This window comes from Natator depressus, chromosome 2, assembly GCF_965152275.1.
Source record: "Natator depressus isolate rNatDep1 chromosome 2, rNatDep2.hap1, whole genome shotgun sequence".
In the NCBI taxonomy this organism is placed as follows: domain Eukaryota; kingdom Metazoa; phylum Chordata; order Testudines; family Cheloniidae; genus Natator; species Natator depressus.
Window position 1 is genome coordinate 251,083,030 of NC_134235.1, and position 21,865 is coordinate 251,104,894.

The 21,865-nt window shown below is 39.8% G+C and overlaps 1 protein-coding gene across 1 annotated transcript in view; it reads left to right on the forward strand.

Annotated features, from left to right (window-relative positions):
- TTC21A (tetratricopeptide repeat domain 21A) overlaps positions 1-21,865 on the forward strand; it is a 61,588-nt gene that overhangs the window by 25,157 nt on the left and 14,566 nt on the right. The window contains exons 13-23 of the mRNA XM_074946341.1: positions 909-1,066; positions 1,750-1,965; positions 4,364-4,602; positions 8,553-8,625; positions 8,826-8,936; positions 9,112-9,250; positions 9,567-9,670; positions 15,011-15,199; positions 16,932-17,042; positions 20,916-20,997; positions 21,491-21,641. Of these exons, the coding sequence (XP_074802442.1) occupies positions 909-1,066; positions 1,750-1,965; positions 4,364-4,602; positions 8,553-8,625; positions 8,826-8,936; positions 9,112-9,250; positions 9,567-9,670; positions 15,011-15,199; positions 16,932-17,042; positions 20,916-20,997; positions 21,491-21,641 (1,573 nt within the window). The remainder of the gene's footprint in view (positions 1-908; positions 1,067-1,749; positions 1,966-4,363; positions 4,603-8,552; positions 8,626-8,825; positions 8,937-9,111; positions 9,251-9,566; positions 9,671-15,010; positions 15,200-16,931; positions 17,043-20,915; positions 20,998-21,490; positions 21,642-21,865) is intronic.

Here is a 21,865-nt window from a genome sequence, read left to right on the forward strand (position 1 = left end):
CAAAGCAGTACTGGAGAACAGAAGAACTGGAGAGCTACTTCATTGTTGAAGTCCAAGTTGTGACACCGCCATATAATCACGGTGGGACATCTTTATTTCACACTGTAAACTGAAATGAGATTTTGCACCTATATGTTGTCACTGAGACTCAACATACTCATATATTCCTCCAAAGTATGGGGTTTATATTTGTATAGGCAATAGTCAGAGTTCCCCTCTCAAGGGATTTATTATCATTTCTAAATTGATGCCAAGACACTACAGTGATGAATGTTTTGAAGTAAAAATAATAATGTAAAAGCATGAGGCAAAAGTCATAACAATGCCAAGACATCATACCAGAACTATTTTGTGGTTCTCTCCTACTCATTAAACATCGTATTTCCAGTCTTCTCATCTGGGGAAAAAACAGAAGGTTGTTTCTTCTCTCCTTTGTCGTCTCTCCCGTTCTTGGTTGCTGGGAGAGAAGTACAGTAATATTCTGGTGATTCTTACTCCAGGAGTCAGAATGCTATTTCCCTGCGTCACAAAGCAGGGCTTCTCTGATTAATGCTCCTTTAACTGCCAGAGATCCAAGCAGAGAAGTGAGTTTTCGTCAGATCTGCAAAGTCAGTAAGAACTACATGTAAGACTGTAAAGAATACCACCCAACTGTAGAATATATTTGACAAACTGGCACTTTGTACATGCTCTGTACATCATGTTTTATTTATGTTATGCTCTCATTCTTAAAGAGGAATTATATGCTTCGTAGGTTAAAGGCTCTGGCTCTTTTCTCATGCTGACATACTGACAGCATCATGACACATATCAGACATTACATTTGCAGTATATTCATGTTGCTTATTTAAGACAGTTAATAAGAAAAGCAGGTCAAAAACAAAAGAAAATGGTCAGTTGTTTTTCAGGTGAGTTGGAAAATGCACAGGGTACTCTGCAACGTTGTCTAGATTTGGACCCTACATCAGCGGATGTCCATCTTCTAATGGCCCAGATCTATCTGTCTCAAGGAAATTTCAGAGAGTGTTCTCATTCATTGGAGTTGGGGGTCAGTCATAATTTTCAGGTAAGAGCTAGTACTGACTTCAAAAAATCTTTTTACTGGAAGTATTTGTTCACAATATACAATACACTGTGTGAGTTAATCCCTTATATGTTGTACTAAACATTTTCCTCTTAGGAAATATCCTTAATTAACTTACACTCCACAGAAGTGAGAAATGCAGATATACTGATACCAGCTTCAGCAGTGGCATACACCACCATACCCCATTTGTTCACTTTTGTATGTTAGTGCTTTCAGAAGAGTCAGTACTCCCCAACCAGTGATCTTTCATGGCTGTCTCCTTATCACCATATCAAATGTATGGGAGGAGCTACAGTAAAGGGTGTGGTCTAATGTCCTGAGATTGGTCACTTTTATTCTCCCTATCTGTAGTAACAGATGCCTTCCTAACAGAAAGGGTTACAACGTTTATGATCTTGAGATATTTTCTTAGTTTTATTTTTGAGTGAACATTCTTGAGTTGAGAGCAATTTATCTATACCAGAAGGACATCTATTCAGCATTCCAAGTCAAAGTGGTTTCAGTGCACTTGACAATTCCACAGTAATGGTTTCTCGACAACCAGCAATTGAGAATAGACTTTTGAGTACTTGCATAAGTAATCATTGCAGGATCAGGCTCTGGTTGCAAAGTAACTGAATTTTTGTCATGAACATACAGCATACACTTACTACTTTTTTCAGGTTCGTGATTATCCACTGTATCACTTCATCAAGGCCAGAGCACTGAATAAAGTAGGAGATTATCCAGAAGCCATAAAAATTTTAAAAATGATTATCAATTTACCTTATATGAAGAAAGGTGAAAGTAAAAGAATCTTTGGTACCAGTATAACAACCAATGAACGGGTGTCCATATATCTGGAACTTGCAGAAGCTCTTCGACTCAATGGGGAACTGGTAAGAAATTGAATGTAAACTACATTTTCAGTAAGGAAAATGTCATAAATTTTAATTAAAAAGTCAGGAGCCATTCTGATTAGGTAAATCTAGAGTAATGGAACTCAGTAAGGAAAACGAAACTGGCCATACATTAATAGAGCACAACAAGAATGATGTTTGTAATCTAGATTAGTTGCTAAAATATCTCTTGAAAGATGTTGTGAAATTCATTAGGCAGATATGATATTTTATGATTGTAAATTGACCCATAGGAGTCTTTTTCTATGTCCGGTCTGTGTCTGACCTTGTAGGAAAAGGAGACATCTAGAAGAAGGTACAGAATCAATCTTCTTGGGCCTCCCTAAGCAGTTTTGAGGGGGCAGTCACACAGAAACTATACTTTTCTTACACAGTAAAAGAGTCTTAATTTTTCAAACTATAGGGATTTTGAACCCAACAGCACAGTTGTAAATACTCTCCAGAGAAGAAGTCCTTTTGGTATACAGTCCATTTGTTATAGCAAGCTCCGCATATATTTTATATGATGTGACTATACTCTGTAAATTTTAGGAATTGTAGAGGTAGTCCAAGTGTCTCATTAGGCTCATAACTTCACTGGGCTATGAAAATTGCCCTGTTTCTTAGCAATGCAATGAAGATGATTCCAAATGTCACTGAGGGGATAGTTAACATTCACTTTATCAATTATCCACTATATATTATGTTATTATTGTATGTAATAATATTGTCCTCTATATACCTGTGAGGTACTTGATGGCAATTAATCTGAAAGCATATGTTTATACAGAATATGCCAACATTTTAGTGGTTTCCCCTAACAATACTGGGTGAAATTAATGGGAGTTTTGCCATTGACTGCAATGGAGTCAGGATTTCACCCACATGGAGTGTAGTGTACCATACATGCTAAGTAATTCACTACATAGAACAGACAGTATAAAATAACAAGGGGTTTTATATATATGCAAACAAGTTTTATATATGGATCCTACAACTAATAGCTGAGAAGTTGTGTGACTAAAACTTTCCATCTCACCCTCAAAAAGCTATTTAAATATTCCCACAGTAAGTAGTCATTCAAAAAAGGCCATCTGTAGTTCTAACTAGAAACAAAAATTGCATGACCTAATAGGTACATTTTAATTCCTAATTTCAAATTTAAAATACCTATACTATTTGGAAACAGTAGTATAGCTGTCATCTTGTGTATTATGTGTGTATACATTGTCCTCAACTTAGTCTAGAACCTGATCCTGAGCCGTGCCTTTCACTGTAGTGTGAGCTGTAGGCACTCAGTATTTCTCGGAATCAAGTGATTAGAATGTGCTTTGGGCACAGACCATAGTGTCCTCTGTAGTGCTCATTAAATTATGTGTAGTAAAACTTGTCATCAGTCATTTAACTGAGATATGTGGCAACTGCAATAAATCCAAAATGAAGTGCCTTCTGACACACTTAAAAAAATCAGGAGAATAGACAATGAAGAAACTCTCATGATTTGTTGATGCCTTTTTTCCTTTGGTAATAATAGCATCAACAGCTTCCAGTGTCATTCTTGTCTCTTCATGGAGAATTAGTCTATGCTGTTCTGAAGTGCTGAACATTCCCTCACTTGCCAATTAAAATATATATTGCTCATGAGAAAGTTTGTCATTAGAGTTGGGACAAATTGGTTAATTGAAATAAAGCATCTCCAAACAAAAAGGTATTAGGTTGAATATTTTCCCCAAATAACCTACTTTCAAATTGCTGTCTGCTATTCAAAGTTAGATAGCACATATTGTCTGAAATATTTACATAATTTACAAAGAGATAACTATTGCTTATATATAGTAAATTTTAAAAATAGACTATATCACAAACATGCAAGTTACTCAGTTATAGATTAGCTGAATAAAGCCTTAACTTTATCAATAGTTCTCTTTTTTGCTTAAGAAAACACTTTTATTCAATGCCAGATATAACACTGCATGCTGTCAGACTTTAAAGCATCACACTATTCTTTATTTGCATTGCAGAAGTGCCTAGAGACACCAGTCATAGACCAGAATCCCACTGTAGTAAGCACTGTACAAACACACAACCAAAAGACAGTACATGCCCTGAGGAGCTTACAATCTAAGTATAAGACTGAACATATGGATACAACAAACAGACAGGGGAAACACAAGGGAACTGTGAAGGTAACAATGAGACAAAACTGGTTAGCACGAAAAGAAAAGCAATGGTCCCACTGTTTGCAATATTAGGGTTTTGGATTCAATTGAACCTCCAGTTTAATATGAAATGAAAATGGGTTTGGGGCTTTTAAAAAGAAATACATTTTGCACCAGCTAATCCTTTGATGGTAATAGAGTAATTTAGTTAAAAGTTTACTTATTTTTTAATATTCCAGCATGAAGCTACTAAAATTATGCAGGATGCCATTAATGAATTTAGTGGAACTCCAGAGGAAATCCGCATCACTGTTGCTAATGTAGATTTGGCTCTCAGTAAAGGGGAAGTGGAAATAGCGCTAAGCATGCTGAGAAATATCACCCCAAGCCAGCCATATTATACTGAGGTTAAAGAAAAGATGGCTCAGATATACCTTCAGATACGGAAGGATAAGAGACTATACATTGGATGTTATTGGTAATATTGTTTAAGATTAAATATGTTAAAAATGTTTACATTTTCAAATATTTTATTTTAAAAAGACAATGGCTTTATATACAGAAAAAAAGCTGACAATATAGGGCAAAACCAATTTCAGAGCCTTTTGGAAGCATAGTCTAGGAGTGAAAGTACAGAACTGTGAATCCAGAGAACAAGGTCCATTTCTACAAGTCATGTTTTAATTTCAGTGTTGTTTGTCATAATCCATTCATATTTTTGTTAAGATAACAAGACCTCTAAGAATCTTGGGGGAAAGAGAAAAAATTAGAAACAGTTGAGAATCTTAAGGAAATACATTAATATTTAAAAATACCACAACAAACATTGTTATGACATAAAATATTATGCTAAACAGTTGGGGTCAGATTGTGCCACCTTTTTCAGGTACTACTGAAAACAAAAGGTCAGTTTTTGGAGTAAATTAGTACTCAGTGGGAGGACGTATGGCAGAATTTGCCATTTAATCAAGGGTATATATTTCCCGCAAAATTGGCATTAAGGGTCAGATATTTCTATTTCAGAACTAGCATTTTCTTTATTGGAAGAAGCTTTCATCTTCAGCTAAAGAAGACAAAAAAGCTTTTCTGGCATCAGAAACATAAAATACGTACTGATTTTGACTATTGGATAACATCGGTTTTATGGGGAAAAGAACTGAAGTGGGGAAGACTAAATGCCAGATTCTGTCACTCTCACACTGAGTATGGCCTTCCTCCAAAATTAGACCGTTCAGTCAATAGGACTGCTGATGGAGAGCTCAATTATGTCTTTGCCATTAGCCCTGTGTTATGGGCAGTGCTTTGCTGTGTTGCCCTAGGAGTAGCTTGAGCAGGGAGCAGGAAACAGTGATTCGCAGAGAGAGCATTCTGTGTGGAGGCTGTACCCGATGCAGCATACGCTCCCTGAAGCATCAAGTTCACCCACAGTGTTTGGCGTGCTGGGAGATCAGAGCTAAGGCTCTGACCTCTCTCTGCTCCCTCTGGCTCACCTGTACGGTTAGCCTGCATCCCCTCCCATGCTAATAATGATGATTAAGGTAAATGGCAAGAGGAGCATCTTGCACTCCCTCATGCCACCCCATTGCCTGGGTCACAGTTTTGAGTAAGATACTACTCAAAATGAGAAAAGGGGACAGAATCTGGACCTACTGAAATAGAAGTAGACGTCATGACTCTATGATTAAATGATTGATTTATCACTCGGGATATATATTCATTTAAAAGCTTTCTACTGTCACACAAGTGGCAAAATCTTCAGTCCAGCACCTCTATAACCGAAAGAGATTTTACATAATCGTTGTAATGAATTTCCATGCACATTAAAAGCATTAGAGATATGCACTTAATGATGTTCAGAATATTATTTTTTTCTCTATTGATAACTGAACGTTGGCATGTGGTTTTTCACTGATAATCTAAGTAACACATATAAACAGGCCACATAATATGTTTGCCCAGATGCACTAGCTTATATTTTCCAAGTTTTAACTCTTTTTGTTATTTCTTCCTCAGATTCGAAATATGCTGGAATTCTGGTATTATTTTTGGGGGGGCTTGTCTATATGAACAGTTGGTACAGGTCAAGATGGGATATAAATCTGCTTCACTCTAGATTGCTGCCCATTAACTGTCCATGTGGACCCTGCTGCTGTGGACTAACAGTTCAGTAGTGCACTTTGATACACTGCTTCAAAGCGGGATAGATCAGTGTGCACTAGGGAACTTTTAGGGTGTGGCAGTGAGCTCCACACAGTTAGTATGCAGCAGGCTGGTGTGGGGTAGATTTATATCCCATCTTACTGCACAATAACTGTTTATACAGAAAAGCCCTTATACAGGAAGGAAAGGGGATAGTTGGAATTACTGCTCTTTACTTGCTAAAACTTGTGCTCTATTTTCTCTCTCCACTCCCCTCAATCTAACCTGCTTGTTTGTCTCATCCACCTGTCATGTCTGTCTTTTGAATTGTAAGCTCTGTGGAGCATGGAATATCATTTTCTATATTTGTACAGTGCCTAACCCAATGGGGTCCCAACCTGCTTGGCTTCTAGGCACTATAGCAATATGCATATTATTAAGTAGTAATAATTTCTCACTGGTATTGACAATGCCTCCAAGTTTGGTGCCATTTACATTTTTTCCCTCTTCCAGATCCCCATCAGAATATTAAATAAGATAGAACCTAATAAAATTCCTGTGCAGTATGTTCCTAGGCACCTCCTCCGCCCATTACATATTTGATATATTGCTTTTTATCATTTTCCTTTGTTTATGGTCTTTTGGCTATTTTTGAGTGTGCAACAATGTTCAGACAAGCAGAACTGAAATTACTTTTGTGTGTAAGATTTCCTGTATGAAAAAGAGTGGGGAGAATTCTTTTGTTTGGTAATAACAGCACCTTTGCTTTGAGGAGCTCAAACTTCTCTAGGGCTTGGGCCTGCATCATTAGGGGTAATGGAAGTTTTCCCATTGACTTGAATGCAAACAGGATCAAGTCCTTAAAAGCATAGAAATGTTATGTCTATTTTATACCAAGGCACAGAGAAGTACAGTGATTTCACTCAAGGTTACACTGCAAGTGTATGACACAGTGAGAATGAGAACCCAGACCTCCCCACTCCCAGTCCCTTGCTAAGTCACAGTATCTCCTAATATTTGATGTAGATGTCTGCTCTGGTGAGGGAAAAGAATATAAGATCATAGAAGTTAGAGGAGAAAGAACTGTTAAAGTCCACCCCCCTTCAAGTGCATGATATTGTTCCACCTCTAAAGGACAATATCTGATATTAAAATCATCTAACACACTTAATCCTAGCCAGAAGGACAACATACCTGATAAAGAGCCATTATGTACAGCTAGTGCTTTATTCATATCCTCCTTGGACTATCACCAATATTTTCAGCTCCCCAAAAGGCTTCTGAGTTTACCAGAGATTGTCAAGTCAGTAAATCCCTATCTAGGGCAAAGTGAAAAACAGAGATTTCCCCTCCATTTACCCACTTCGCTTTTTTCCTGCCTTGCCTTGCTCTTTTGTGCTGAGTTTATTTAATTTTCTCAACTAGATATAATAGACTGTCCTCCACAGTAGTGTGGTCTAGCCTGAAGAATAATTATTCTGGAATAACTATTTCAGTATATTTCCAAGTGTAGGCAAGCCCTTAGATTAATTTCTGGGGAATAAACTGCTTGAATTTACCCACTCTGAAGTTTTGTCAAATTCTCCCATTACTGCAGTATAGTAGCAGTGCAGCTTCACCAGTGCTATGAATGGTGGGAGCACTAATGTAGTCTGAGCACAGGTGGTTTTTTTTACTACCATGTAGTCTAGATCTGTTCTGTTTAGGGCTAGGTGATTTAATAACAAAAAGACCCACATTTGGTGCATACTATGCTGCCATCCTTGCTAACCCCTGTGAACTTGCCCCAGTGGTAGTGCATTGATGAGAGAATTTGGCAAAAACCTCACAGTAGATACAGCTGGGGAGAGGTTGCCTTTTTCTATTAGTTACTTTTGTGTCGTGTGTGTGAAGAGGGGCTAGAATCACTGTGGTGGTGGAAACTTGTTAAAAAGTATATTTTTTAAAATTCAAAACGTGCAAACGTCTTCTAACTATTTTATGTAACCATGAGTTCCTATCACTGTTATCTTCAACTTTCCATCCCAATTCTCTCAGTTTGTTTGCTGCACCAGTGTATTGCATCTTGTCTTCATTCAGATTGTGCAAGCATTTTGGGGCAGTGGCTGTTGAAGTAATTGGAGCTACTCTGACTTACACCGGCTGAAGTTCTAGCTCTGTTTTTTTAAATGGCAGAACTGACTTTATTTTCTTGAGGATTCATGTATTTTTCTTACATTTCACGCATTAGGTTTCAAAACTTGTTTCTTATTGTCTTGATTCTAAATGTTGTTCTTACTTTTTTTGTAGCGAACTGTGTGAACAATTGCCAAGTCCTCATACTAGCCTTCTCTTGGGAGATGCCTACATGAATGTTCAAGAGGTTAGTATAAATTTGTTTAATAAATCTGTAGTAATTCAAACAAAAATACATTTAACTGAAAAGCTGGATTTAAATAATAATCAATTAATAACTAGCACTTATATAGCATACAATAAATGTTGCTGAATCATTGGCAAAAATATTCCTAACTTCTAATATTACACATGAAAATAACTCCCACTTCTGTCACTTACTTTTAGCCAGAGAAAGCTGTGGAAGTATACGAAGCAGCTCAAAGAAAGAATCCTTTAGATGCAACACTGGCCAGAAAAATTGGACAAGCATACGTGAAAACTCATCAATATAGCAAGGTCTTGAAAACAAAGGATTTATTTTATTCATTGAGCATTTAAATCATAAGAACAAAGAAACAAAGAGAAATAATCAAATAGATGACAGAAGTTATATATGAATGTTTCATTTTGACCTACTGTATGTAATTCTGTATTTGGGATATTATATTGACCTCTTTAAATTTCCTTGCAGGCTATTAATTATTATGAAGTAGCTCTAAAGATGAGTGAGCAGGACTTCTTGTGCCATGATCTTGCTGAACTCCTCCTCAAACTCAAGAAGTTTAACAAGGCAGAAAAAGTTCTGAATCAAGCTATGGACCATGACTCTGGTAGCATTATTCATCCTTTCTATTAAGTTTGCTCTGTGTAGTATCAAAGCCTGTGAATCATTTAAAATATACAACATTAATTTCTTCATAAATAATCATTCTAGTTAATTATATTTCTAGACTGAGTACACTTACGCGAGCTTTCAATAAATATTTAAATTGCCTTGCATGAGGGCACTCTCCCAGGCCTTGTTTTACACATTTGTGGGTGACACAAAAATACTTCATTGTGTACTCCAAACATCAATTCTTGTTTCTGATATCCAGAAAAATGTCAGACTAGAAAGATAACCTATTACCATTTTTAATCTTTCAGTTAATGACTTGCCTTCCATGATGAAGGATGTCAAGAGCCTGATTTTACTGGCAAAGGTTTACAAAAACAATAAAAAAGAAGAAGTGATGGGAACTTTGAACAAGGTAATTCATGAGGTTATACAAGCCATATACAATGCTAGAGATATTCCCTAATCATTTATCAGTAGAAATAGCTTAACTTCTTCTTTGAGTAGATGCAGCTGTGTATCCTATGTAGGGTGCTGAAGCCACAGAATTTTGCCTAGCAGTACCTGTAGGAGTGCAGTGCTCACTCCTTGTGGCCTCCAGTTGTCCCATCCAGGTCTGACAGTTCAGGGGCAGAACCCATCCCTAGTGCAAGTGACTGTTTCATCATTGTCCCCCGATGATTTGATGGTACCAGGCTCCCCTTTTCCCTCAGTGCCTGAGGACTTCAGGGCCTACCAGGACCTTTTGTGTCATGTGGCTGCTATGTTGGGCATCCAGGCAGAGTTCCTGCAGGAGAATATTCACAAACTATTGGATATTCTCCAGCTGTCTGCCCTGGGGACAGTAGGCCTTCCTATTAAAGATATATTTATGAAGCCTGTAAAGGTTCTTTGGAGTAATCCGGTTTTTGTGCTGCCTGCAGTGAAGAGTTCATAGAAATGCTATTTGGTACCTATGCAGGGTTTGGGGGGCTTCTATTCCCACCTGGTCCCCAATTCCCTGGTTGTGACTGTGGTGAATGATAGGACCCAGCAGGATAGGTATAAGTCTACCCCCAAGGACAAGGAGTCCAAGAGGACTGACTTAATGGGTAGAAAAATCTCAACCTCCTCTTCCCTACAAATGCATATTGCAAACCAGCAGGCATTACTGTCAAAATATGATTTCATTAATTGGACAGCTATGTCTAAGTTTGTAGATCAGTTACCTGAAGCCTTCAGGGAGAAACTTTGAGTGTTTGTAGCTGAGGGCTGTTGGGTTGTCAAGACATCCTTGCAAACTGCTTTGGATGTGGCAGTTACATTGGCCAGAGTTATGGCTTCAGCAGTAACCATGCAAAGGGCATCTTGGCTGCAAAATTCAGGCATTGCACCCAGTGTGCAGCAGGTTACTGAGGACCTGTCCTTTGATGATTGATCAGTTCACTCACTGATGAAAACTTGAACTCATTTAAAGACTAGGAGTACTTGTGGCACCTTAGAGACTAACCAATTTATTTGAGCATGAGCTTTCATGAGCTACAGCTCACTTCATCGGATGCATACTGTGGAAATTGCAGAAGACATTATATACACAGAGACCATGAAACAATACCTCCTCCCACCCCACTCTCCTGCTGGTAATAGCTTATCTAAAGTGATCATCAAGTTGGGCCATTTCCAGCACAAATCCAGGTTTTCTCACCCTCCGCCCCCCCCCCCCCACAAACTCACTCTCTTGCTGGTAATAGCCCATCCAAAGTGACCACTCTCTTCACAATGTGTATGATAATCAAGGTGGGCCAACTTCTACCCTATGCACTCTGTGGGTGTATACTCCAGCAGTGCAAAGATGCCATTTCAATAGTTAGCAACAGCACCAACAATACCACTTGCAATGCTCCTTCGGGCAGTCCTTCCCTCCCTTGAGGCAGAAAGACTACTCCAGAAGGGGTCATAGATCCCAGAGGCAGAGGCCTTTGGGTCCTTGGTTCGGCCAGTCAACTTGTTCTCCCCCGGTGTCTACCAAGAGTCTGTTTTGACTTCTTTGTCAAGGGCAGTAATCCAGTCGTGACCTCTATATACCCGTCCCCCGCATCTGGGGACAGACTGGCTCATTTTCAAGATGTTTGGGGCTCAACTGCCCTGGCAGCTAGGTCCTAAGCACCATCAGGTTGTGTTATGCCATCCAGTTCCTTTCCATCCCACCTCTCCACCCTCCTACCCTGTCCCTCTTCAGAGACCCCTCTCACAAGGCACTACTCCTTGGGCAGATTCAGCCAGTACTAGAATTGGGAGCTGTGGAGGAGGTCCCTCTGCAACTCTGGGGCCACTGATTTTATTTTCAGCATTTTCTGGTTCACAAATCCAAAGGCAGGGTGAAACCAATTCTTGACCTCCACAACCTCAACAAATATATCAGATATGTGAGATTCCAGATGATCACTCTATCGACTATCCTCCCGTGTTAAATCAGAATGACTGGTTTGCTGCTCTGGCCTGTCAGGATGATTATTTTCATGTGACAATTCTTCTAAGCCACAGAGAGTTTCTCCAATTCGTTGTGGCATATGGCCATTATCAGTATACCATACTCTACTTTGGTCTGTCCTCTGCTCCCTGGGTTTTTACCAAATGCATGGTTGTAGTGACAGTGTACCTCAGGAAGAGGGGAATTCGTATCTTCCCATACCAAGATGATTGGTTATTGAGGGGCAAATTGAGGCAAGAATTTCTGTCCCACATACATGTCACACTATGCTTACTCGATTGCCTGGATCTCATTCTCAATAGAGACAGGTCACCGTTGGTCCCCACTCAAAGAATGAATTGGTTGGGGCCTTAATAGAGCTACAAGTCTGAGTGCGCTTCTGCCAATGGACCATTTTCAGGTGATTCGTCATCTGTCTCTGGAGCTGCACTCTCAGCCTTTAACTACTACTACTACTGAGGAAATTCTGCACCAAAAAAATTAAAATTCTGCACCAAATAAAAATTATGCGCATGGTATTTTAAAATTCTGCAAATTTTATTTGTCAATGAATAAATGTGGCTCCAGCATGCCAGTGGGAGCACAGGCCACTGGCTGCATTGAGGTGGGAGATCACCCTGAAGTCCCCACTTCCCCCAGTACAGGGACTCGGCAGTGAGTCTGCACCTGACCCTGACACAGTGCAAGGGCTGAGCCTGCCCCAGAAATGCCCTGGGGCCCTGCCCCTCTACACCAAGTACACCAGGTGTGGGTGGGCAGGCTCAGCACAGCAGGATCCAAGTGTGGAGGGGCTTAGTGTGGGGTGATCCATGTTTGGGGTGAGAGGTTTCAGGGTGGGACAATCGGTGCTGGCAGCTCAATGGGAGATCTTGATCCACAGGAGCTCGTTGCAGGGTTCCAGGTTTCCAGGTGTGGGGGCAGTGGGACTTTTCAGGGGATCCAGGTGAAAGTGGATGGGGTTGGGGTCCGGGTGTGGGGAGATGGGGCTCAACGCGGGGGGTCTGGGTGTGGGGGATCAGTAAGGGGTCCAGGTGCTGGGGGAGTGGGGCTTGATAGGGTAAGAGTCCAGTGCAGCTGCCTGGTGATAAAGTGGGGTGGGGGTCTGGGTGTGGAAGTCTCATCGGAGGGGTCCAGGTGTAGGGGGATACGGCTTGTCAGGGTTCAATGGGCCTGCTTAACGGGGAGCCCCAGCTGCTGCCGAGGGGACACTGCATGCCAGGCTTCCGCTTCCCCCTGCGATTCCCCGATCCCCTTTTCTTCTCCATCCCCCTCTCACTCCCACATTCCCCTCCCCACTGCCTCTCCCCTCACCCCCTTCCCTCATTTCCCCCACCCCCACCTTACCCAGCCCCATCGCGGGCACTCACTGTTCCACAGAAAAAAGGAATAGGTTTCAGAGTAGCAGCCGTGTTAGTTTGTATTCGCAAAAAGAAAAGGAGTACTTGTGGCACCTTAGAGACTAACAAATTTATTTGAGCATAAGCTTTCATGAGCTGTAGCTCATGAAAGCCTATGCTCAAATAAATTTGTTAGTCTCTAAGGTGCACAAGTACTCCTTTTCTTTTTGAGAAAAAAGGAAGGCTCCCAGCACACACAAGTGCAGCACGACTGGCACTAGGACCTAGGAGGCCGCATTCAGCTGCAGAGTCAGCGGAGCCCAGATGCAGCCTCCTTCAGCTGGGCAGCTCTGTACTTGCAGAAATGAGGGAGCAGTGGCACATAGCCCTGTGTGCTCCCCTATGCCTCGCCTCTGTTTGTGGGGGGCAATCCCCCCCTAAATGTGACCATCGTTGGGCCTTCCCCCCAAGACGGCATCCCTTTGCTTCCCTGCCATTTTCTGCAGGGAATCACAGGAATTCTGCAGAGGAGGGGCGTTTTTGTCATGTATGCAGTCACACAGAATACCCCCAGGAGTAAACTACGGCTTGAGGGTGCCTAAGGCTGTTGGGTCACATGGCTGCTTGCATGCAGGTAGTCCAATTTGCCAAGTTACATCTTCACCCTTTCCAAATGTGGCTGAGGACAGTTTATCATCCACCCATCATCCCTTGGACAGTTTGGTCCAGCTCCCTGTGCCTATCCTGGACTCCTTACAGTGGTGGATAGCTCAATGCAATTAATGCCAGGGTGTTCCCTTTGTTTGGTCCCCACCGACCAGAGCCATTGTCACTGATGCCTCCTTGGTAGGCTGGGGAGCACATCTGGGGTCACTGAGAGTTCAGGGTCAGAACAGGAAACTACATTTCATATGGAGCGTTGGGCCACTTACAACACTTCATGCCTTTTGAGATCACATTGGGGCTCCATGGTTCACATTCTTATGGACCATACCACCACAATATATTATGACAAAGCCTTGGCTGGGATGATTTAGTTGGTGTTGGTCCTGCTTTGAGCAGGGGATTGGACTAGATGACCTCCTGAGGTCTCTTGGAACCCTAATATTCTGTGTGAACAGACAAAGAGGAGCACACTCAAAAGTGCTGTGTCAGGAAGCAATCAGGCTGCTTCTTCTCCTCTCCCCCCCGAGAGAACATTTAATCTGGTGGCTGATCACTCACTTGGGGCCGAGAATCAACACACAGATCACCTCAGTGGGAATTTTGCCCTGAGTTGCAAGTGGACTCTGAAGCCCAGTGTCTTGCGGTCCATCTGTGCAATTTGGGGCATCCCTGCAATACATCTGTTCACTATGAGAAACATCAAGAAATGCTGTCTGTTTTGCTCCTGAGGAGGCCTCAGTCCAGGCTCCCTGACTGACTCCTTTCACCCGAGTTGTGAATGTGCACTCCTATATGTTTTCCCTCTGATTCCAATCATCTTGCAAGTAATCCTCAAGCTGACCCATGCCAAGGTCATCTTCATTGCTCCAGCGTGGCTGAAGAAATGTTGATTCTCCAACCTTCTGGTATTGTCAATTTGGCCTTGAGAATATTCACCTGTTGCATGGTAAAAGAGCAGATGCACCAAGCCATTGTCTACAGTAGCTAATTGTATGCACCAGAATATGAAAAGGTTATAAGAAATAGGAGTAATTTAACCAACTAACCTAAAATCCAATATTGCAAAATATTAAGATAACCTCATTACTTTTAAAAAAGAAAGTAGCTGCAGAGAATGAAATGGAAATTGGACTTACAATATAACACAAACCTTTTTGAAACATCTTAAGTAATTTAGCAAGTATAAATTTTAGACCTCCTGCTGCATGAAAAACTTTTAAAATAGTTACTCCATTACTGTTTGAGTTATAATCTCTCTTTGTATATTTGTTTATTCAATAAGGCCATTGACATACAGTTGAGAATACTGAAACGTATCCCTCTGGAACAACCTGAATTGATCCCTTCTCAGAAGCAGTTGACATCATTGATCTGTGTACAGTTTGCTGAGCAATACCTAATCGAGAAAGAGTATGTACAAGCTGTTAAATGGTATAAAGATGCACTATCTTATACTCAGACAGATAGTAAAGTAAGTATTGTCTTAAATCCAAGTCAGTATCTATTCAACAATACTTTAAGTGCACGTTAAGTTGGAAAAATAGTTATGTTAGCCACTTTGTTGTTTGAAGGGTATGATGAAAATATGTTTGAATATTTAGACTATAAAAAGTACCGTGAGTGAATTCTTAAACTTGCATTTCAGCAGAACAGCAGCCAGAAGAAAACAAATCACATGTAAGAAGGAAATATTGGTCCAGGCTCTTATTAGCACTTTTTCATTTATTTATTTTATCAAATTCATCCAGTTACAAAAAAACATGGAACATATGTACAATTAAAAAAAAAAGTGTTTTTTTAAGAGAAATTAAATACCAACCCCTACCTCCAGAAAAAAAGCCCTTTCCTATTATACATTTTTCTTAAACTTCTGAAGCACATATTTCTATTAGCAACAAAGAGAGGGCCCAGCCCTATAAGGTTTATATGTGCAAAACTCCCGTTACAGTTTTGGGGGTTAGAGTCTCAGGTCCACTAAGCATTGCAACATAGTCTTGAATATGATGATAAATTCCCTCTGTGCAGGCAGAACCTCAATTGAAGTCCTTGGGAATTTTGCCAAGTTAGATGCCAATGTTCCCTTTCTGCAAGAAGGGTGCAGTAATGAGCACAACTTTGGGATGCTGTACACTCTCAACTTTATAGTTTCATAGATTCAAGGGCCAGAATAAGAACATAAGAATGGTCTGACCCAGTAGGGCCAAAGGTCCATCTAGCCCAGTATCCTGTCTTCTGACAGTGACCAATGCCAGGTGCCCCAGGGGGAATGAACAGAACAGGTAATCATCAAGTGATCCATCCCCTGTCGCTCATTCCCAGCTTCTGTCAAACAGAGGCTAGGGGACCACTAATGGACCACTGTTGTCATCTAGTTTGACCTCCTCTATAACACAGACCATAGAACTTCCCCAAAATAATTCTTATAGCAGATCTCTTAGGAAAAACATCCAATCTTGTTTAAAAATTGCCAGTGATAGCGAATCTACCATGACCCTTGGTGAATTATTCCAATGATTAATTACTCTCGTTTTTAAAAATGTATGCCTTATTTCCAGTCTGAATTTGCCTAGTTTCAGCTTCAGCTTCCAGCCATTGGATCAAGTTAGAGCTTTATCTGCTAGATTTAAAAGACAATTATCAAATATTTGTTCCCCATTTAGGTTCTTATAAACTGTAATCAAGTCACCTCTTAGCCTTCTTCTCTTTGTCACCCCTTCAACAGACTTCACTGAGAGCTGATGGCACTCAGGCATGTCACAGGATCAAGCATCTGCAACTTCCATTTAAATGAGAACAACATTAACCTATGCATGTTTTCCTGGAGTAAATCACACTCATTTCCAAAGGTTACATGGCATGTACTGTGACTTTTCTGTAACTGTTTTGCCCCACATCAACTGGAGCTGTTTATTTCTAAGAGAAATAATGCTATTCCCATCATTTGGGACAATTAAAATTAGACAAGACAAAGCACTGAAGAGCATACTAGTGTATGGAGCATTCCGCTTTATCAGGAGGATGACGTAAATGTTGTTATGGGACAAATTTATCCCTGAGGTCACTTCACTGAAATCTTTTCCATCTCTAGCCTCTGAGATAGGATTCTCAATCAAGAAAGAAAAACATATATATGACTCTTGATATCAATTACACTGATCATTGAAATATTTCCCTTCTTTAATTACTTGTCCTTATTCTCCCAGGTACTATTGCAGTTGGCTCGTCTTTATTTGACACAAGGCGATATCGAGTCATGTGAACATCATTGTGCTCTGCTTCTTCAAGATGACAATTGCAACGAAATTGCAACAATGGTATAAATGGGTAATAGTTAATCATCTACAGATCAGATTAAAGAATTGTTTTCAAGTTTTACGCTATTCTAAAGACATTCCTCTATGTATTGGCATATGTCTTATGTCCAAGAAGCTACACTGCAATTGGTAGCAAAATAGGTTGCATCTACTAATGAAACTTTTTCCATGAAGAATCAGAGGAAAGGGAGGTAAGGGGAAAGTGAAAGGCAAATGTATACCTCCCAAAAAGCAATCTACATAAGAGCAGAAAAAATATTAAACATATACTTACCTATGAGTAATGGAAAAGTGTTTGCTTTTTTGAGGGTAATCGTGTACTTCTATCAATTTAGCACAGGGCACAGTTTCTCTGATTGGCAGTTCAGTCCATGTTTCACATGGCACTAAGTGTCATGTCAGTGTTGTATTGCATATAAGTGAGATAGAAGGCTTGTTTACATTGTGGAAGAATGTGCTATAGCAGTTGTGATTTCTAAAGTGCACAAATGTGTTGTGCATTAAGTGGTCCATGTATATACCCTGCTGGTGCAAACTAAAGGTTCCCTAGTGTGCTTTAACTGTTTCAAACAGCACTACGTTACTGTGCACCAGCAGGGTCCACATGACCAATTAATGTGAGCACATTAGTGTGGTTGAGATACCACACCCTTGTAGAGCCCATTTCCCCACCAGGTAGACAAGCCCTGAGTCATTAGATGAAATGGGACACCTGAAAATGAGTTTGGATCCCCTCCAAAAATGCAGTTCACTGCATGATAAGTCTGTATGATTATTATTACTTGTTTCATTATGTCTTTTAATTTGTTATGTTGAAAGATACCCTTTGATATTATTCAAAATAACAGTTCAAGAAAAACAAAGCCAGCAGAAAACACTCAGGTAAACATTCACCCTTCTTCTACTTTTTTTCTTTCTACCTTTCCCCATCTCATTCATTTTCAGCCTTCTTCAACTCTGCCAGCTTTATAGGTTCTCTCTGAATCTCAAAACCCTTCCATGTGGGATTCAATCTAGGAAATAGCAGAGTATACCTTATTACTGAAGTGCATGTTTTAGCCATGTGATGGGTCAATCAGTGCAGTAACTACTTGTACCAGGAATAACTTGCTTGAAGAATTCAGTCCCAACACAGACACTGATCCCATAAACACATACACATGTGAGTTACCTTAATGGAAGTTTTCTTTGAATTAAGTATAATAATGAATAATACAGTAGTAAAGTAGCCATTGTGTTATTTATTTCAATATTCAATTCAGGGTTTTTTTTATATTGGCTCCATTACATTTATTACACTTCATTTAGTATGCTGAAGATTTTCACTGTGGCAATACCGAACTGCATGGTGGAAGCTGTCTCTGATGAAGCTAGAGATTTTGGCAGCTTGGGAGGGGACAGCTGGGCATTTGGGCTCCTGGAGAGGCAGCTTGGGGCAGTGGGATAAGAACATAAGAATGGTCATACTGAGTCAGACCAATGGTTCCATCTAGCCCAGTATCCTGTCTTCTGACAGCGGCCAGTGCTAGGCACTTCAAAAAGGATAAACAGAACAGGGCAATTTCAAGTGATCCATCCCCTGTCAGCGAGTCCCAGCTTGTGGAATTCAGAGGTTTAGGGACACCCGGAGCATAGGGTTATGTCCCCGACCATCTTGGCTAATAGCCATTGATGGACTTATCCTCGACGAATTTATCTAATTATTTTTTGTATGCAGTTATATTTTTGGCCTTCACAACATCTCATTGCACAAGTTCTGCAGATTGAATATGTACTGTGTGAAGAAGTGCTTCCTTTTGTTTGTTTTAAATCTGCTGCTTATTAATTTCATTGGGTGACCCCTGGTTCTTGTGTTATATGAAGTGATAAATAACACTTCTCCATTCACTTTCTCCATACCATTCATGATTTTAAAGATCTCTGTCATATCTCCCCTTACTTGTCTCTTTTCTAAACTGAACAGTTCCAGTCTTTTTAATTTCTCCTCATATGGAACTTGTTCCATACCCCTAATCATTTTTTTTTTGCCCTTCTCTCTACCTTTTCCAATTCTAATATATCTTTTTAGAGATGGGGCAACCAGAACTGCATTCAGAATTCAAGGTGTGGGCATGCCATGGATTTATATAGTGGCATTATGATATTTTCTGTTTTATTATCTATTCCTTTCCTTATAGTTCCTAACATTCTGTTATTTGTTGTTGTTGTTTTTTACTGCCGTTGCATATTGAACAGATGTTTTCAGAGAACTGTCCACGATGACTCCAATATGTCTTTCTTGAGTAGTAACAGCTAATTTAGACCCCATCATTTTGTATGTTTAGTTGGGATATTTTCCCCATGTGCATTACTTTGCACTTATGAACAATGAATTTCATCTGCCATTTTATTGCCCAGCCACCCAGTTTAATGAGCTCCCTCTATAGCTCTTCACATTTAGCTTTGGATTTAACTGTCTTGAGTAATTTTGTATCATCTGCAAATCTTGCCACCAAACTGTTCACCTCCTTTTCCAGATAATTTATGAATATGTTGAACAACACAGGTCCCAGTACAGATCCTTGGGGGGACCCTGCTCTAATGATCTTTGGGTTCATTAAATAGCAAACAAGTGAATGAGAAAGGAATAAAACTTTAATAGAACAAACGGGAGAGCGTCTCTGGTGAACTGCTGCACGCAGTCATACGATGTTCCCAATCCCCACCTTCAGGGCACATCTCTAAATTCCGGAGAATTTCTAAATTATAATCTTCTACAAACATATCTCTACACCTGCTATTTACCTCACTCTCCACTGTGAAGACTGACCGTTTATTCCTACCCTTTGCTTCCTATCTTTTAACCAGCTGCTGATCCATGAGAGGATCTTTGCTCTTAACTATGACTGCTTAGTTTTCTTAAGAGCCTTAGGTGAGGGACCTTGTCAAAGGCGTTCTGAATGTCCAAGTAGACTATCTCAACTGTATCACCCTTGTTCACATCCTTGTAATAGATTGCTGATGCATGGTTACCATTTACAAAAGCTGTGTTGACTCTTCTCCAATATATTGTGTTCATCTATGTGTCTGATCATTTTGTTCTTTACTGTAGTTTCAACCAGTTTGCCTGGTACTTAAGTTAGGCTCACTGACCTGTAATTGCCAGGATCGCCTCTGGAGCCTTTTTTTAAAAATCAGCATTACATTAGCTCTCTTTCAATCATCTGGTACAGAGGCTGATTTAAACAGTTCTGAAATTTCATTTTTCATAAGCATGTCAGTACATATTTTTGCTAAAATGACCAGCAGCAAAATAGCTAATAGCCTTGACAATGAAATGATCTTATTTATATTTCAGAGTTAAAACAACCTATTTAAATGAAGGGGGCTGTTCACATCTCTCAAAACTACTGTTTCATGTTTGTCTGCAACTAAAAAGGCAGCACCACATCAGTTTACACTTAGTTTGTTTTCTAGATTATTTCAGCAACCATAATTATTAGAAATATTTTTTTAACTGAAAGCTTTGATTTTTGGAACATAATTCTTTAGCAAGGGGTGAATTCTATGGCAAATTGCACAGCTGCAGAATCAGAGAACACCCAGGGCCCTAGAAGTACAAATGAGAGAATTGGGCCCAAATCCAACAAGAGGCAACATCTGGTCTTTACATTCAAGTGTCTATCTGAATAGTGCATAGTTATTTTATTGCATATTTCATATTTTCATTTGGTACATTGTTTAATGCTAGTTCATGCTCAGCTATTTTTAAAACATATCCTTTTTTGGTTGTCAGGACTATTTTCAGAAGGATAAAATAACTTTTACATTTCTGGTTCTTTTCAAGGAATTCAACTCAGTCACTCTTAATGCAGTTTTTTTCTGCTCTGTTAGATGATGGCAGACCTCATGTTTAGAAAACAGAAGTATGAACAAGCTATAAATCTTCACCAAAATGTTCTGGATAAAGCACCAGGTATCTACTTTTAAATAAGGTGGAGTTTTTTTAGATTCACCCTATTTTTAAAAGGTTAACTAATGAAAATATGTGACAACTCTGTTGTCTTAATTTCATCTACAAGACTTCCAAGTAGCATGTTCTGTTCATTAAAAGGAGCTTCTATAGTCCCACAACACTTAAAGGAACAAGATGAATGGGTCTGAAGCTTTGGGATGGAGACTATGCCTTGGCACTTCAGAAGAACAGGAAAAGTTGGTGGGGACTGGGTTCTCTTGTGTGTCTTTGAAGCTCTGCCATTTTCCCTTTTGAAAGCCTTAGTCTCTTCCCAGCTTTGAATCCTCCAGGCATCATTGCAGTACCCTACTGATAGCTGCCTACAGCAAAACATGGCCTTTTTTCACATTTTAAACTAAAGTGTAAGCTTAACATGAATTCGGATAGCCTGAGTTTTTTCAATACAAAGGTAAAGTTTACTTTCTTACTTTGTTACATTGTTATGTCATTTTAGATAACTTCTCAGTCATGGAAAGGTTAATAGATTTGCTAAGAAGAAGTGGTAAGCTTGATAAAGCTACATATTTCTTTGAAATGGCTAAGAAAAAGTCAACTCGAGTACTTTTGGAGCCTGGTTATAACTACTGCAAAGGACTTTACTGCTGGTAATTTGTACTGAGTAGTCTTTAGCAATGTTATAGATACCCTGATGAGTAAGGCTATGCAACCCCTGTATAGCTTATGTGTGCTGTTTCAGGTTCATTTTGAGAACTGCGCCCTGCAATTTGGTTTGGAAGAACTGGAAGTGAACCAGCATCTCAGGTTTGCTGGGAAGTTAAAGTTCTAATACAAATTCAATTTTCTACTGGGCTCAAGGCTTTTTGTGGGA